At 48.6% G+C, this 16,959-nt stretch overlaps 1 protein-coding gene across 1 annotated transcript in view; it reads right to left on the bottom strand.

Moving 5' to 3' along the window:
* Positions 1–6,576: 6,576 nt before the first annotated feature.
* The window catches only part of TMEM106C (transmembrane protein 106C), a 25,253-nt gene continuing 14,870 nt past the window's right edge, over positions 6,577–16,959 (bottom strand). Inside the window, exons 4-8 of the mRNA XM_015422207.1 lie at positions 11,508–11,667; positions 11,277–11,417; positions 10,898–10,947; positions 9,402–9,455; positions 6,577–6,754 (exon numbers count right to left, since the gene is read on the bottom strand). Coding sequence (XP_015277693.1) covers positions 6,577–6,754; positions 9,402–9,455; positions 10,898–10,947; positions 11,277–11,417; positions 11,508–11,667 — 583 coding nt within the window. The remainder of the gene's footprint in view (positions 6,755–9,401; positions 9,456–10,897; positions 10,948–11,276; positions 11,418–11,507; positions 11,668–16,959) is intronic.

Below are 16,959 nucleotides of genomic sequence, written 5' to 3' on the forward strand. Positions count from 1 at the left end.
AGGGAAATAGAACCAAATTTTCAGGGCATCAAGTCTTCCCTTCTTTCTGAAAGACCCCCCTCCAAGTTTAAATGGAATTAGACAAATGTCCAATTTTATGGACCCAGAACAAGGTGTCCTCAGCCATCCTGTTCTACAAACACTTCAGACCCCCTATAGGAAATGAGGATGGCTAGGGGTACCTTGTTCAGGGGTACCTTGTTTGTCCAATCCGATTCAAACTTTGGGATCTTTAGGGGAGAGGGGCCTTGGTTCCCTGCAGTTTGGTTGCTTTTCTTAAAACATCTGCTCCAGACCTCTGGAAAGATCCCATTCCCCTTATAAGAAACTAAGAATAAGGCCCGTTGTGGAAATAAATACAACAAGTTCTAGAAAGAGGCTCTGGGCGGGTGCCCTGTCCTTGGGCACTCAACGTCAATTTGCTGTGACAACCTCAGCAGGGTATAATGACACAAAGCTTACCATTTTCTCCAGGGGAACTGATCTCTGCCATCTGGAGAGCAGTTTTAATTCTGAGTGCTCTCCAGCCCTCACCTGGAGAATGGCAGCAATAGTTCCTCAGGAGGAAATGGCTGGTTTGGAGGGTGGAGTCTATGGCATTGCACCTGTCTGAGGTCCCACTCCTCCTCAAACCCCACCCTCTCCACCCCTTAAAATCTCCAGGAATTTCCCAACCCGGAGGTGACAACCCTATTTCCTTCCCAGCCAACCATCAACATACCGTTATCTGCCCCTCTGACTTCAGGTTTCCATCTCTTCCCCCCTCCCAGTAGCCTCTACCTTGGAAAAAGTACAGTCTTTCTCCACAGTGACCAAAGCAGCTTACATCATTCTCCTCTCCCCCTTTTGATTAGCACAACAACCCTGTGAAGTAGGTTACGCTGAAAGTCTGTGAGTGGTCAGAAATCACCCAATCAGCTTCCACAGGAAGAACCTGGGTCTGGAAGACTGCTCTGAAGCACTGCGACGTCACACTGGTTGTCTTGGGGCGGTGGGTCACCTCAGCAGAGTATAATTACAGAGCCCACCATTTTCTCCAGGGGAACTGATTGCTGCCATCTGGAGAGCAGTTGTAATTCTGAGTGATCTCCAGCCCTCACCTGGAGATTGGCAACAATAGTCCCCCAGGAGGAAATGGCTGGTTTGGAAGGTGGAGTCTATGGCATTGTACCTGTCTGTCCCACCCCTCTACAAACCCCACCCTCTCCAGGCTCCACCCCTCAAATCTCCAGGAATTCCCCAACCTAGAGTTGGCAGCCCTATCTCCTTCCCATCCAACCATCAACCTACCATTATCTGCCCCTGATTACCATCTGGAGAGCAGTTTTAATTCTGAGTGATCTCCAGCCCTCACCTGGAGACTAGCAGCAATGGTTCCCCAGGAGGAAAAGTACAGTCTTTCTCTGCAGACCAAAGCAGCTTACATCATTCTCCTCTCCCCCTTTGATCTGCACAACAACTCTGTAAGGTCGGTTAGGCTGAAAGTCTGTGACTGGTCCAAAATCACCCACTCAACTTCTGCAGCAAGAGCCTGGGTCTAGCAGACCCTGCTCTGAAGCGCTAACTGCTACGCCTAGGGTAGCCAACCTCCAGGTGGAGCCTGAAGATTGCCAGGTATCACAACCGAACTCCAGACAACAGATCCCCCCCCCCCGAGAAAATAACTGCTTTGGAGGGTGAGCTCTGTGGCCTTTTATTCAGTTGAGGCCTCTCTCTTCCCCAAACTCTGGCTTCCTTAGACTCCACCACAGAGTATCTAGGGATTTCCCAACCTGGAGCTGCCAATCCTAATCAGACCTGGCCCCAATGAGTTCCCCACAAAGGCCTGGAAAGGGCTTCCTTCCTTCGCCTTTTTACTGACAGAACCAAGCATGGTTGCCTAGCAACAGCCACAGAGGGAAAAATTAGTCCCACAGGAGCCAAGAAGAAGTGTCTTCATCAGGAGAGGCAGCTGTTTTGATAGTTTATTCTGTGAGGGAAGAGTGTCCAGGCTGGCAGTGGGCAGGGGAGAGGAATGGACCCAGGATCCAGCCAATGGCACGCGAGTACTCTTGAGTGGCAGTTGATGGGCCAATGGCTGATGGCGCGCACTGCACGGCCAATGGGAGAGCTGGAAATGGCCAATGCATAAGGGAATTATATAGAGAGAATGATAGACCAGGATGGCTGGGGGGGGGGTACTTTGTTCAAGGGTCTGTTCAATCAAGCCCTTTTGAACTTGTGGGTCTTTAGGGAATATAGCCTTGGTTCTCTAAAACTTTAGTGCCATTTGTTCTAAAAACATCTCCAGATCTCAGGAAAGATCTCCTATTCCACCTTTTTTGGGGGGGGGGGGAGATTTTTTTCCCTCCCATAATTCCAGAGCATTCCATTTTTTGTTTTGCAACTATGCAAAATGGCCCCAAAAGGCATTTTGAGTATATTTTTGGCTTGGGAAGTTCTGTACACACCTCTCTAATCACCACAGGGAGGGTCTCATTGTGATGAACCATGACCTAATGAACGGGCGGGGGGGGGGGGGGGGGGGAGAACATCTAGTACAATATAGGGAAAGGGAATTTGGTTCAGGTTTCTTGGCCCATACTAGATAAACAGGGACCATGAGCCAATCTTTTCTAAGGGGCCCTGAGACCCATGAATTTTTTTTTCTTTTACTGACTGGGAGCCAACATCAACAACTCTCACATGCTGAGAGGGGGGAGGAAATGGTTCTTACTTTCTTGTTTCTTCACTCCCACTAAAGAGTGAAGTAGAAGAAACTGGAACAAGCATTCTGCAAGAGCCTGTGTTGCCTTCCTAAGTGCCTGTCAGCAAACATGGAACACCATGTACTTTTCAGTCCTGCTTACTTCAGTAGAAGAGAGCGAAGGAACTCGCTTCAGTCTCTCCCTCTGAAATCAATGGCTCATAAAAAGCACTTTGAGCCAGGCAGCACAAACAGCCGTGCCAGAAGAGATGGCATCGCCAGCTGAGCATACCCCATAACCACAACTGCCTTTCACAGCAGGCTTTACTGCAGAAAGCTCACTTTAGCATTTGAAAACAAGGAGGGGGGGCTGGGCTTTCTATAATCAAGGCTACTGTGTTCACCCTACACTAACAATCATTCAAATTATGCAGCTAAAGGAGGAAAGGTATGTGATTTTAAGGTGGGTTTATGCCAGCAGCTGCTGTGTGCATTTGGTGGGGGGCGGCGGCAATTTAAGACATGGGTGGCCCTGCATGAAATACACTTTTTGCTACTCAGTTGGCAATCTTACTTACACAGGCTAAAGAGTATGGTAGCCTGGCTTGCTAAAAGAAGCTTATGTGGGACTTAAAACCAGACTCCATGAGTCCTAGGGGGCTGTGTACAGTGTGCGTGGGGCGACCTGCCCCATAAAGTCTGAGTGGTTGGACCCACCCACCCCATCCCAGGTTCAATTGCTTCTGGTGCTTCTGGTTCTTGATGGCAGAGAGCCCAGCTGCTGCAGTGGGCTGAATGTCTGATTAAGATGAGAGAGACCCTAGTTCCAGGGCTATTTTTGGGCTGGGACACACAGGAACGGAGTTCCGGCTGGCTCCCAAGTTGGCCACGCCCAGCAGGAACTCATTAGCATAATAGGCCACACCCAACAGCAGAAACTCATTAGGATTGGCTACATTAGGGGTGTGTGGCCTAACATGCAAAGGGGTTCCTGCTACAAAAAAGCCCTGGGTTTTGACAACAAACAAGGTAAACAGAATAAGGAGCAAAAGGTGGGTGTGGCTGGATGAGCACACTTCTGGTAACGTGGGGGTGTAGCCCAATATGCCAATAGGCTGTGCTGTCAGGGGTGTGGCCTAATATGCTAATGAGTTTCTGCTGTTGGGTGTGGCCTATTATGCTAATGAGTTCCTGCTGGGCTTTTTCTACCAAAAAAAGCCCTGCCTAGTTCAAATGTTGGCTGTACCTTGAAGCTCACTCCACTGACTTTCTCTTGGCTTAACATAGCCTCAGAGGGCGGGTGGGAAGAGAAGAACAGAGCAGGGGCCTGTACATATGCTGCCCTGCACTCCGGGGGAGAACGTTGAGAAGCATCAAACCTTTCTTCTTCAAAGACAATGGGCCTCTCTTTCTACAATGAAAGCATGTAGGTCAGGGATCCCTAACGTGGCCCCCACCAAGTGTTTCGAGAAAGTGGGTGGGGGTTTTGGCCCAGCAAGAGCCAGTTTACTGTAGTGGTTAGGAGCGCGGACTGTAATCTGGGAGAACCAGGTTTGATTCCCCACCCCTCCACAGGCAGCTTGGGTCAGTCGCAAGTTCTCTCAGAGCTGTTCTCTCAAGGGCAGTTCTCAAGAGAGCTCTCTCAGCCCCACCTACCTCACAGGCAGTGTTCCCTCTAAGCTGAGTTAGTGTGGAGCTAGCTCACAGTTTTTCAACCTCTGGCTCACAGTTTTGTCTCAGCTCAGGAAGGAGGGCCCCAGAGCAAACTGATTTATGCAGTAGCCAAATCGCTCCCTCACAACTTTCATGCCAGGAGCTCACAAGGTAGAATTTTTGCTCACAAGATTCCACAGCTTAGAGGGAACATTGCTCATAGGGTGTCTGTCTTGGGGAGGGGAAGGGAAAGGGGATTGTAAGCCATTCTAAGACTCCTTCAGGTAGTGAAGGGTGAGGTATAAATCCAATCTCTTCTCTGAGATTTGATTGGCTGTGCGGATTTTTAGAAACTTTGCTTTGGCAGCAGCTGCCACTAGACCACAAAGAGCTTCACTGTGTGACTGAAAGTAAGCTGCTGCCGCCATTTTGTGACTGGCTCCACCTCCCATGACGGCCCTTCTGTGCTGCACCCACCAGGTTGGAGGCCCCTGCTGTAGGTGGCTGAAGTCCTAATTAAGGCCAGGCACCAAAAACGTACCTCATAGCGGGCCCACTGATCCTAAGCAGGGACGTTGAGCATCTGCATTACCTCCTTTTCTCATTGAATCAATGGCCCTCCAAACCCCTTAATAAATCAACTGGACTGTAAAAGAACCTACACAGTGTTATAAACAGCAAGATGCAGACCTACTCTAAGACCATTCAAACCACTGGGCAGAGACCACAGTCAGTCTGCAAGGGATTGTAACTGTAAGCTTTTCTCTTCACAAAGGTCACTTCTACCAGGGCAAGGTTCCCATGGATTTCCCCCTCCCGCTGCAGACCTCCTGTGTTGCACCAAACACTGTTCCCAAGGACCCAACAACCCCCAGAAGATGTATTTCAGGTGCAATGCAGGAATGGGGAGGCAGACAGGAAAGTTCCGTTCTGTGAGTGTAAGCCCCACTCGCAGAGCTTAGGAGCCAGCCCTTTATTTTAGGAACTGAACAGTCATTTAAATATACATCTACAAAATGCAGAGTGTCAACCACCGCCCCCTTGAGGATTCTGCTGCAGCTGTATCTGAAATTAGCCCAGCTGCGGTCTTGAGAGGCAGGAAAGCCATGTACACAGCCACTCATAGAAGATGCACAGCTTCCTTTGCGGAAAATACAAAGTCCCTTCCCTCATCCTCTTAACATGAATAGGCTAGCCGGCTGAACCAGTCACAAGGTTTCCCAGCTTGGAGGCTCAAGGGACGGGATCCTGCCTAACATTTCCAGGGACAGAAGGGATGCTATTTTCTCCTGTGGACCTCCAGCATCCGCCTCATGTCACTCTTGAAGGGTCGGTCCCTCATACCTCAGCTGCAGCATTTTCAGGGGATATTTCAGGATGCAGTAGGAGAATGAGACAAGAAGATCCTGCTCTTCTGGTGGAAGCCCTTCCATCTGGTAATTACTGGTGGGATCAAGCCAACGGGTAAAACACTAAAACTGTTTGTAAGCTTCCCCACTACCAAGATGGCTCTGTTCTTCTCTAGAGCTCCTAAAGAACCAAAAGCATAATAACAGGGAGAGGAACACTCTCTAGATGAATAGCATTCCCACAGGACCCTATATTTTGAAGGAACTTGTGAACAACCTACCACGGAAAAGGGTTAAGGCTACTTTAGGCAGTCTTCCTATGAAGATCTCCATTCTGCTGATCAGAATTCCCAGCCCTGCCCCCCAGCATAAGAGCTGTCCCATTGCAAAAATTTGTTTCTCTTGGGCTCACTCTAAAGATATTCTCAATTAACTGCTCTTTGTTATGCTTTACTGGCAAAGATCATAAAACCAGCACTCAGGAGGGTCAGTTCGAGAATTCTTCCCCATCCAAATAAGGATAGCAATTCCTTCTGTGGCAAGAGGAAAGTGGGGAACAGTCTGGAGTTATTTTACTCCAGAGACAAAGGGTAAAGCAGATACAGATTTTCTTGGTTTCCCGAAGTCAAGACACTCAACGGGGTCTCCTTCAGAAGCAACACCAACCAAGAACCCAGTAATAGTCTAGAATAAACTCTTGTGTTGAGGAGGTCAAGAGAAGAGTCAAGAAGAACTTGGTCCAACATGGAAAAGACATTGGACCCACATAACCAGGCAGATGAAGTGCTATATGCTTGTGCAGCACTACCTCTTTTTCCTTCCATGAAACTATGGCACCATCGTGAGCAGCCCTATGGCACTTCAATGGAAGAAGCCAGCTTGCTAGAGTCACTGAAGGACTACTGGCTTCCCCACACTGCTCTTTTTTAGGGCTATGTCTTCTGGAGTTGTTGGTGTGGGCTCAGGCCCAGAAGCAGTCGTGGAATTTGCACCACAGTCGACGTAATGATGTGTCTCCAAAGAACTCTGAGTTACGTGGCCGAAGTAGGAGATCTTCACAGAAGTCCTGAAGGGTGGAAGGAAGGAGGGAAAGGGTCAAGAGAAAAAAGGGAGCCTAGATAGCCCAGGCAGGCCCGATCTTGGAAGCTAAGCAGAGCCAACCCTGATTAAGTATTTGGATGGGAGACCTCCAAAGAATACCAGGGCTGGGAGGCAGAGGCAGGCTACCAAGCCACTTCTCTGAATGTCCTCCACACCCCAGTAGGAGTCGCCAGAGGTCACCATGACTTCCAGGCACAAGCACATGCACAAATGCAAAAATACAAAAAAGAGAGACACAAAAGGGAGGTAGGGGGCTGAACTCTCAGTCCTCAAGCTAAATTCAGTCCATTTTCAACTTTAATCTCTGCCCGGTCGATGAAGCTTCTATATCACACCCATTTCCCCATGCTGGAAAGACTGTCACGTCACGCATATTGAGTGGTCAATCATATCTTTCTATAAAAGCCTCACCGTTTAAGAGATCGGATGAACACTTTGGAAGCAAAAGGAAATTCCTTATAGGGAAGCTTTCTTTGAAAAGATAAAAGACACACGTGTCCTACTTCAACAAATGCCTCGGCAGAAGAATGGAGGCATTATTTAAATAGACTCTCAATGGGAGGAGGTGTGGCATCACCCAAAATTAAGTTTGGTGCAAGGCTATCATTTCAACCATTTAAGTGTTAAAGGACTCAAATTCAACCATGCAGGAGGCTGATCTGAGCGGCGGAGACAGCCAGATCCTTGTCCCCATTGCAACATTGAGCTTTGCAGTAGCGGCAGGCAATGAAAATGAGGCAGCTGCCCGAGGCCCAAAAAGCCTGCCCGTGGAAACACCACAAGCAGCCAACACTTCCTGGAGTGGTGGGGTCAAGGCCTGGGGACAGCACTCCAGTGAATTCAGGCAATGGGATTCCCCAGCCCTGCGAGAAGGAGCCTGGAATGATGCCAAAGAGTCATCATTATCAATACCAGCATAGATATTTTCTATCTATGCTGGTTCCTTAAAACCTGCTACCTCTTTTAAATATATGCTTTTATAATAAAGAACCACAAAAAGAATGCAGGGCTTCACATCCTCTTCCTTATTCTGCAGGAGAACAGCCCTATTAATGGATTTCTCCCCTTTTTCTGGTAGGCTAAAGGCTGGCCACTGAGATAACTGGATTGCTTGGTGGCTTCCTAGACCCTGGTTTGTCTAGCCTCCCTGCAAGGGAGATCTGTGGCAACTTACCCATGCATTGGCAGTTGGTAGTTTGGATATTAAGTAAAGATAAAGGTTTCCCTTGCTCGAAAGCTAATCGAATCCAACTCTAGGGGGGCGGTGCTCATCTCCGTTTCAAAGCCAAAGAGCCAGCGCTGTCCGAAGACATTTCCGTGCTCATGTGGCCGGCGTGACTAAACACCAAGGTGCATGGAACGCTGTTACATTTCCACCGAAGTGGTACCTTATTTATCTATTTGCAATTTCTTGCTTTCAAACTGCTAGGCTGGCAAAACCTGGGGCCAAAGACGGGTGCTCACTCCATCATGCGGCACTCGGGTCACTGAGCCACTGCAGCCCCTATATTTTAGATATACACACACATACTAGGAAGCAGGGCACTGCATCATCTAGCAAAAGGAGAAGGAGGAGGAGAGTTGGATTTATACCCCGCCCTTCACTCTGAGTCTCAGAGCGGCTTACAAACTCCTTTCCCTTCCCCACAACAGACACCCTGTGACGTAGGTGGGGCTGAGAGAACTCCGAGAGAACTGCTCTTTTAAGGACAGCTAAGACAGAGCTATGGCTTGCCCAAGGTCATCCAGCAGGTGCAAGTGGAGGAGTGGGGAATCAAACCCGGTTCTCCCAGATTAGAGTCTGCGCACTTAACCACTACATTTTGACCTCCCCGGCCTCTGCATGCTAGGGGCTGGGGAGGCCAGAATGCCTTTTTTTGCTGGATGATGCAGTGCCCTACTTCCCAGAGTGTGTGTGGGGTAAAATATGAAACCATTACTCTACAAAGGAATGCTACATCAATAGACTCTGCTCAGGGCTGTGCACATGAGTGCCGATTCCACAGAAGTACAAAACCAGTTTCTGAACTCAACTTTTTAAACTGCAACAAAGCCAGGTTGCTAGCCCTTGTGAAAGTATGCTTGAACGTGTGTGAGCTTTCAGAAGCTAGAAGGGTAGCTGAATAAAACTTGCAGTGTTGGTAGAGAGCGGTTTCTCCTCTACCACTGCCCATTCCATGACTGGCAAAGCCAGAAGCCATGCAGCCAATTTAAGATCTGCGTGAACTACACTTAGTTCAGTTTTTCCATGGTGCAGAATTTGGATTGCCTGGGAACAGTTTTTTTAAATCAAAGCCATGGAATATTGTCCCTGTCAATACCTACAAAACCTGATAGCCCCTCAGTGGCCACAAGGCTTTCTTATCCCCACCCCTTCATACTAGACCACCAGTCAGTGTCTAGGTGGAGACTCCAATTGGCATTGAAATACATTGTCCTCCAGTCTGTTTAAGGCACAGCTATACATACAAGATGCAACGAACATGAAGTTGAGCAAACTTCAGAGGACGGCGGAAGACCGGAAGGCCTGGCGTGATCTGGTCCATGGGGTCGCGAAGAGTCGGACTCGACTGTGCGACTGAACAACAACAAAATACATACAAGATACCCACCTCATGAAAATCACAATGTTGTGCACTCTGATTCTGGATAACGTGCAAAAGAAACTAGAAGACACCAAGGCAGAGAGAGAAATGGTCAAGAAACGTTAAATCATTTTTGGTAGTCAACGTGTGAAAGGTTAGACAATCAATGGAATCCCACCAAGTGGCCGTCTTGTAAAATATGGCACCATAGTGCACCTTTTCCTTTGTTTTTCAGAGCACAGTGGCTTCCAAGCTTTTCAATAAGGAAATCTAGCAACAAAAAATTGTTGTTGTGTGCTGAACCATCAATGCCAATTCCCACAAATGCGAACAGGCAGGACTCACCATTATTAGACAAATAGTCCCAGAATATGGGCGGCTGGTTGTGATTGCTGTGCCACACAGGGAAATCGTCCAGCTCCGTAAAGGCCTGTCCAACTTGGACCATGCTAAACTGAACTCATCCATGTATTGCAGCCTCTCAAGTGGCTCAGCAGTCTCCATTTTGGGGGTCACAGGCTGGCAGTCAAAAGGCAAGAAGAATATGGTGCCCTCATGAACCTCTGTAGGTGGCTGATAAAACTATGTTTGGCGCAGGGGGTCATCAGCTCAGTGAGTCTGCTGCTCTGTACTGAACCAAGAATAAAATACTACGGGAAAGTTTAGGTCCTGGATCAGCCCTTGCCACGGAAAAGGCCAGTGTCCCTCAAAACCAGCAGAGACTCTGGAAAATAAATGCCCTGAGCAGGCCCAAGTGTTCTCCTCTGCTTTTCTTCCCTCCCCTTAAGCCCACACTAGTCTTCTCAAGTGTCAGGGGTGTAAGGGAGGGAACAAAAGGAGAGGAGAGAAGTGACAAGAATTAAAACAGCAGAAGGGCCAAAGAGGGACATTGGATCAACGTCCAAATATTAGTTGGCATGGGGGGGGGGGGGGCAAAGCTGGTCCATTTCAGAAGCAGGGTTTTTTTAAAAAAACAAAAAAACACACGTGTTGCAAATTTGTGCCAGGGCCATAAAAATTAGGCTCTGGCACTGCAATCAAAAGATTTTTGTTTTTATTCTGCTTTGTAAAGACACTGTTGCAGGCCAGGCCTCTCTGCAAGAAGGTTATGGAGCGGAGGTACGAATGACATGTATTCTTTTTGCAGTCTTGGGAGAAAAGGCAGTAGGGTGTAGCCCAGTGACGTCTCCTCAGAACTCAGAAGCTAAGCAGGGTCAGTACTTGGATGAGAGACCACCAAGAAAGACTCTGCAGAGGAAGGTAATGGCACAGGGGCCCTCTTGCTTCCCATTTGCTTTCAAAAGCCCGTGCCGAGGCCACTGTAAGTTGGTTGCCACTTGCCACACATTTGCCATCATATGTCAAGAGGCCCTAGCTGCAGTTCTGCAGTTGACTTGAAGGTGAAACTCTACCTAAGGTAAATGATGCCTGTCTAGCAGGGGGGGAAGAGGGCAGCTTTCTTGGGTGAAGGTTGCAGAGCTCAGCTCTAATTCATGGAAACTTAAGCATCAATGATTCCTTACTATGCATAAAAAGAAGGTCCGCCCATTTTGGACTTCACGGTGAAATTCACCTGGGGGAAGGAAAAAATTGCAGACAAGGTGTAAGCATACTTCTGGCAAACTGTATTACTTCCCCACCAGTGTTCCCTCTAAGCTGAGTTAGTGTGAGCTAGCTCACAGTTTTTTAGCCTCCAGCTCACACATTTTTGCTTAGCTCAGGAAGGAGGGCTCCAGAGCAAACTAATTTATGCAGCAGCCAAATTGTTTGCTCACAGCTTTAATGCCAGTAGCTCACAAAGTAGAATTTTTTCTCACAAGACTCTGCAGCTTAGAGGGAACATTGGTCCCCACCTCCCACCCCAGCAAGACCCCAGCTCCAAGTAGTAAGAGATGGCTGTACCAGCTTGTCACTCAGTGGCTGGATCGTGGTCACGTTGTTCATCTGGTGTGTCCCAACCACAGAATTCATGTATTGCACCTGACTGGTCAAGCTGGTTACTGCCACGGAGTAAAAATTGGAGTTCCTGATTCGGAGGGTCGCCTGTTAAAAAAAGAAAAACAGCCACAGGAACTGAGTTTCTACAGCTAACGAGAGGAGGTAGAATTCAGTATACGAATAACTGCGAGTTACCGTGATGGTGAGGATAACGAGGGAATTCTTGCGGTCAAACCACACCCGAACCACTTTGATGCCACTGTCCTCCACAACGACCGAATGTGGAAAGAGGAAGAAGACCACCAGCCCGGAAGCCAGGAGGCAGAGCAGCACTGACACCAAGACGTAGAATTTCCTGCAACAGACCAGATTAGTAGTTCAAGCAGTTTCCACTGTGATGACCTCCTGCTAACAGTCATGGTCTAACCAGACCCAACCTACCCTAGGGCTGCCTGACCCCCTGCTATGGTGGGCCTCCACCAGCCCCTCATTGCCCACCACCACTCCGAGCAGCAACAGAAGAAAAATTAAAAAGTTGGTGGCTCTTCGCAGTGACGTCACTTCCAGGGAAAATGCAGAAGTAACATTGGTAGCCCCAAGAATCACCATAGAATTTCTGGAAATTCCTATAGCTACCCAATGTCACTTCCAGATTTTCCCAGGAAGTGACGTCATGGCATAGACAAAACCCCCACAAGTTGTGAGGCATGCCCTTGCAATCCTGGCCCATCCGTGCAATTTTCCTACCTAAAACAGCCCAGGGAGCCACTATTGTCCCACTGGGAAAGCTTACATGCAGTTGCGCTGGGTCCATAAGCACCAGGTAATATGATTTACGAATGCACTGGGAGCTCTGTATATTTGTTCTAGTTTATATTCCAACCTCCCCACAAGTGGGCTCAGGGTGGATCACAACTACAGTATACAAAGTCATTAAAACAATAATAGCAATTAAATAACTAAAACAATTAAAACAAATGTGCAATAATGTAAGACAGGAAGCACTATAAATAGGAGGTGCAATAATCTCAACTGACCGAAACAGCTAGGGCCGTAACCGCCAAAATATGGGGAAACATGAACTCCTGGAGAGTGGTTTGGTTAGACTCTCCTACACTTCAGTCACTCTCATACACTTTTAAGACACTACTCCAAACTACCACCATTTTCTAAGTGATTTAGTGACAGGGAGGCTAATAACAGATTTAATCTCACAATGAATCTCCATGCAATGCAAAATACTGGCTAGAAATGTGTTGTTTTCACACACACACACACACACACCCCAGCCTCTGAGACATCCACCTTCACACCCCCGCTGCTGTATCTCGCAGACGTTTTATAGGATCCCCAAGGCAGACATCCAGTCTCAAGGAAGATACAGCTGAAATTATCCATTTGTAGTGCAATATAAGATCTACTAGACTGGGGAGAGTGCATAATTTTGTAGAAAAGTCCCTGAAGAAATCCTTCCAGCCAATGCAAGTGTCATACTTTTATTACAGTCCCAGTTGGGCAGGAGCAATGTTAAGAGCTTTTTCACCTGCGAGGTTTAAAGCAGTTATTTCTTCACCTGGGAAGTAGAAGGACAGGGGACTCTCTTAGCCAGAAGGCTCATTTGCATTACAAATACCTCACTGCAGCTCTTTTCCATATCAATGGTGAAAGCCATCAAACTTAAAAGACTCAAAGGCCACCTAAACAACACAGGAGAATGCCATTCCATTGAAAACAAGAACGCTTGCTTAAAAGTAAAACAAGTGTAAAAGAGGTTTACAAGAGGCGTTTGTCCAAAGCAAAAAGCAAAAATACAAGATCCATAATGAAGATCTCATGAGGACCGACACAAAACAGTGCAAAGCTTCTGAGTCTTCCAGAACTCGTCATCAGGCAGGACAGGGGTCATTTCGTAGAAAAAGAGCTAGGGGAACTCATTAGCATAACTCATTAGCATATGCCACACCCCCGATAAGGCCACACCCCCTGACATCACTGGAAGTGTGTCATAAGGCCACACACCCCGCCCCCAACGGTCCCGGCCGCCGCCGGCGGCCTTACAGCTCCACTGCCGAGCCCCATGAGGGGCCCGGTGGTGGACCTGCAATGCCGGCGGGAGTGCAAGGAAGCCCCGCGAAGGCCCTCCCTGGCCCCAGGCAGGCAGGGGTGGGGAGAGGCGGGGAGGAACCAACTTACCCTCCCTCTTCTCCTGCCTCCTCCTGGCTGAATGAGGGCCGGAAGCGGGGCGGCCGGAAGCAGGGGGCGGGGCTTCATCATGTGCCCCGCCCCCGTACCTCACCCGGGGGGACTGCGATCCCCCCCGAAATGACCTCTGAGGCAGGATGTTAAAAATACAAAGAAAGGGAAAGGAGAAGGTGATTCAGGGCGTAAAGCCTCATGGATGCCACCTGTGTGGCTTGCCAGGCAGGTCTGAGTAGACACAGCAGCACTGAGCAGAGCTGCTTCAACCTTCTAGCAAAGGAAATGCTAGTGAAAAATAGAAAAAACAGCTGATCTAGTGACTCTCTAATACCAAACAGAATATAAAGGTCCCTCAAAAGACTGAGGGAAAAACATGGCAGACATTAATCTTTAACAATGGTGTGTAAACAGCCATGTAGTTAAGAGGAGGCAGCAATGAATGAGCCCTTGGTGGCCACCACAAATCACTGACCCAGGGTATCCTCTCTCAGCAACTCAAGGAGGCGGTTATCCATCCACTACCTTTTTAAAAAATCACTACAGAAAAATGATGTGGCCAGTTACAGTCCTGTCTCTGATCTACCCTTTCTGGGCAAGGGAATTGAAAGAGCAGGTGGCAGACCAACTCCAGGTCTTTTTGACTAATTCATCTGCTCTGGATCCTTTCCAGTCTGGTTGCAGGCCAGGCTACGGGACAGAGATGGAGCCAGTAGCCTTAGCTGATGACTATCATCTGAATATAGATAAAGACCATGGGTCTTTGTTGCTCCCACTAGATTTGTCCGTAGCCTTCATACAGTAGATCATGCCATCTGAGACGTTTGGAGACAGAAGTAGGCATCAGGGGATGTGCTTTGAAATTATTTGAATCATTCCTTACAGAACAGTCTCGAAGAGTCACTATGGGAGACCACTTGTCACCAGTGTGGGACTTGTGCTGTGGGGTTCCACAGGGCAGAGTCCTGCCCCTCCCCTTTACTGTCCAACCTCTATTTAAAGACCTTAGGAGAAATTATTTGTAGCTTTGGAACTGGGTGTCGCCTATCAAGGACATTCAGCTCTCTTTCTCTCCAGATCTTGGAGGTCTTGAACCACTGCCTACGAGCTGTGGTTAAAAGGCTAAGAGAGGGGAAAACCTGAAACGGAATCTTGATAAGATGCAAGTAAAGTTCATTGGGAAGGCTGGAGCCTTGAAGGACATTGTACTTCCCACTCTGATGAGGTTCAGCTACTCCTTGCTGACTCGGTTGAGAGCCTCGGCATTACACTGGATCCAGCATTACTGCTGGAGAAGCAAGTAAATGGAGCTGCAAAAAAAAAAAAAAGCTTTCTTTCCTTGATTCAGCTAGCCACCTGGAGCCATGCCAGGGTAACACTGAGATTTGACTAACATATAGCACTCCACGTGGGTCTGTCCTTGAAGTCATCCCAGCGAATCCATTTAGTACAGAACACTGCAGCCTGGCTGTCGTCATGAGCTAGACAGGGCCTGCACATGACACCCATTCTGCAGTCACTCCATTGGCTGTTCATCAGCTACTCGGTTCAATTCGAGGTACTGCCTATCATCTGCAAAGCCCTGCATGGCCCTTGGACCCTCTGTCCTCCTGCATTCCCACAATGACAGCCCAACTCATCTGTTCAGACCCTTCTGCAGGGGCCATCCTGCAAATGGGCAAGATCAACCACCACCTGTACCCCGTGCTTTCTCTGTCGTGGCCCCCACCTTGTGGAACGGCCAGCCTGAGGAGGTCATGAGGGCTCCCACGTTCCTGTCATTCCACAAATGATGTAAAACGGAGTTTGCTCAGAAGAGCTTGTCTATAAAGATAATAAGGCTATACTCCATAAAATGCCTTCCTGAACTATTATGGCCCCGGTCACATAGGCAGGATATCGCGGGGGGGAGGCGTGGCTAATTGCCCCAGAGGAAACGAACGTGCGGCCGACCGAGCACATGTCCCCATTGAGGTCCTGTGGTTCGGGGGAAATGCCGATCAGACGGGTAGCCTGCAGCGCGGCACAGAAGCCACGCCGCGTGATCGCACTAGCAATCGCTCTTTGTGCGCATGCGCTGTTGGGCGCTGTTGCACAACCTGTGGAGATGAACAGCGGCGGGCGCCAGATGACACGTAAGTCCACCGGGAACGCGATCAGACGCCCGCCCTTGGCCCGCGATTTTAGGAGTTTTTAACTCCGCACCTTCGGCGGGGAGCCACGGGTTCGCCACGGGAGCACTGCGCTTCCCAGATGTTGGGGTGAGATCGCGCCTGGAAAATCCGCGGGACTCCCGTGCCTCTCCCGCGGCAACTTTGCCATGTGACTGGGGCCAAAGTTAAAGGGAAAGGGAACATGGACTATGTATAGGACACATTATCCGTTTGCTGCACATATTACTGACAGGGAAAATCTTGAGGGTCCCATGAAAGTCCCTCATCACCTTGCCACCACATTACACTGTTGTTTCATTGTTTTCTACTGATGCAATACCATTTTTTTTCATTATATCTACTACACTGTGCCGTGTCTACTACCGTGTCCTATACATATACAGATCTCTGCAGTCCTAGTACATTGCTCATTCGAAGTCTCTACCTATTGATTGTGTCAATCTGCAGTGTGCTTAGCAGATATCTCTTCATACAGACTGTTACGGATTTACCCTGCGTGATCTGCTTTGAGCATTAGCGAGAAAGGCTGACTATAAATACTGTAAATCAAATAAACTTCTGCCAACTCCTCCCTCTCTGTGCAGACTCCCACTTTGCCCCCTGTGCTGTTGGAGAAGGCCTGCTGACCCCACCCAAGAAACGAAATTTCAGCAGGGGGCTCAGTGAAGTCCAGCAAGAAAAGTCCTATTTTGCAGAGTCCAGAGTCTGTATATATTTAGGAGCAGGTTTTAAGACTCTACACTAGAATTGATACTGTTTCCATAGCGCATTAAGTATGGTAACAAACGAATGGGTTTTTTTATTGGCTTGTTTGGCTTCTTCAGAGAATTTAGGAAGGATTTCAGGTTACTTGTGCATGTTGTTGACTAGAGATGACAGAGGTGTCTTTTCAGCAAGATTTTTATTTACTTCATGTATTATTTTATTTACTTCACTTATACCGTCCCCCCCGCCGCCTAATAGTGTCTGTAAAACATAAAGACTTGTCAGCAATGGAATTATATATAAACTAGCCGTAAAGCCCGTTGTGGAGGAAGACAACGGGCCCTAGAAAGGTAAGATGGGTGGGTGGGCCATGGGTTGGGGGGGGAAAGCCGGCGGACGGGACCTCCAGGTGCTGTTCTCTGGCCTGGAGTGGGGGGGATAGCCGTAAAGCCCGTTGTGGAGGAAGACAACGGGCCCTAGAAAGGTAAGATGGGTGGGTGGGCCATGGGTTGGGGGGGGAAAGCCGGCGGACGGGACCTCCAGGTGCTGTTCTCTGGCCTGGAGTGGGGGGG

This window comes from Gekko japonicus, unplaced genomic scaffold (genome assembly GCF_001447785.1).
Source record: "Gekko japonicus isolate JY-2015 unplaced genomic scaffold, Gekko_japonicus_V1.1 scaffold459, whole genome shotgun sequence".
Lineage (NCBI taxonomy): Eukaryota > Metazoa > Chordata > Lepidosauria > Squamata > Gekkonidae > Gekko > Gekko japonicus.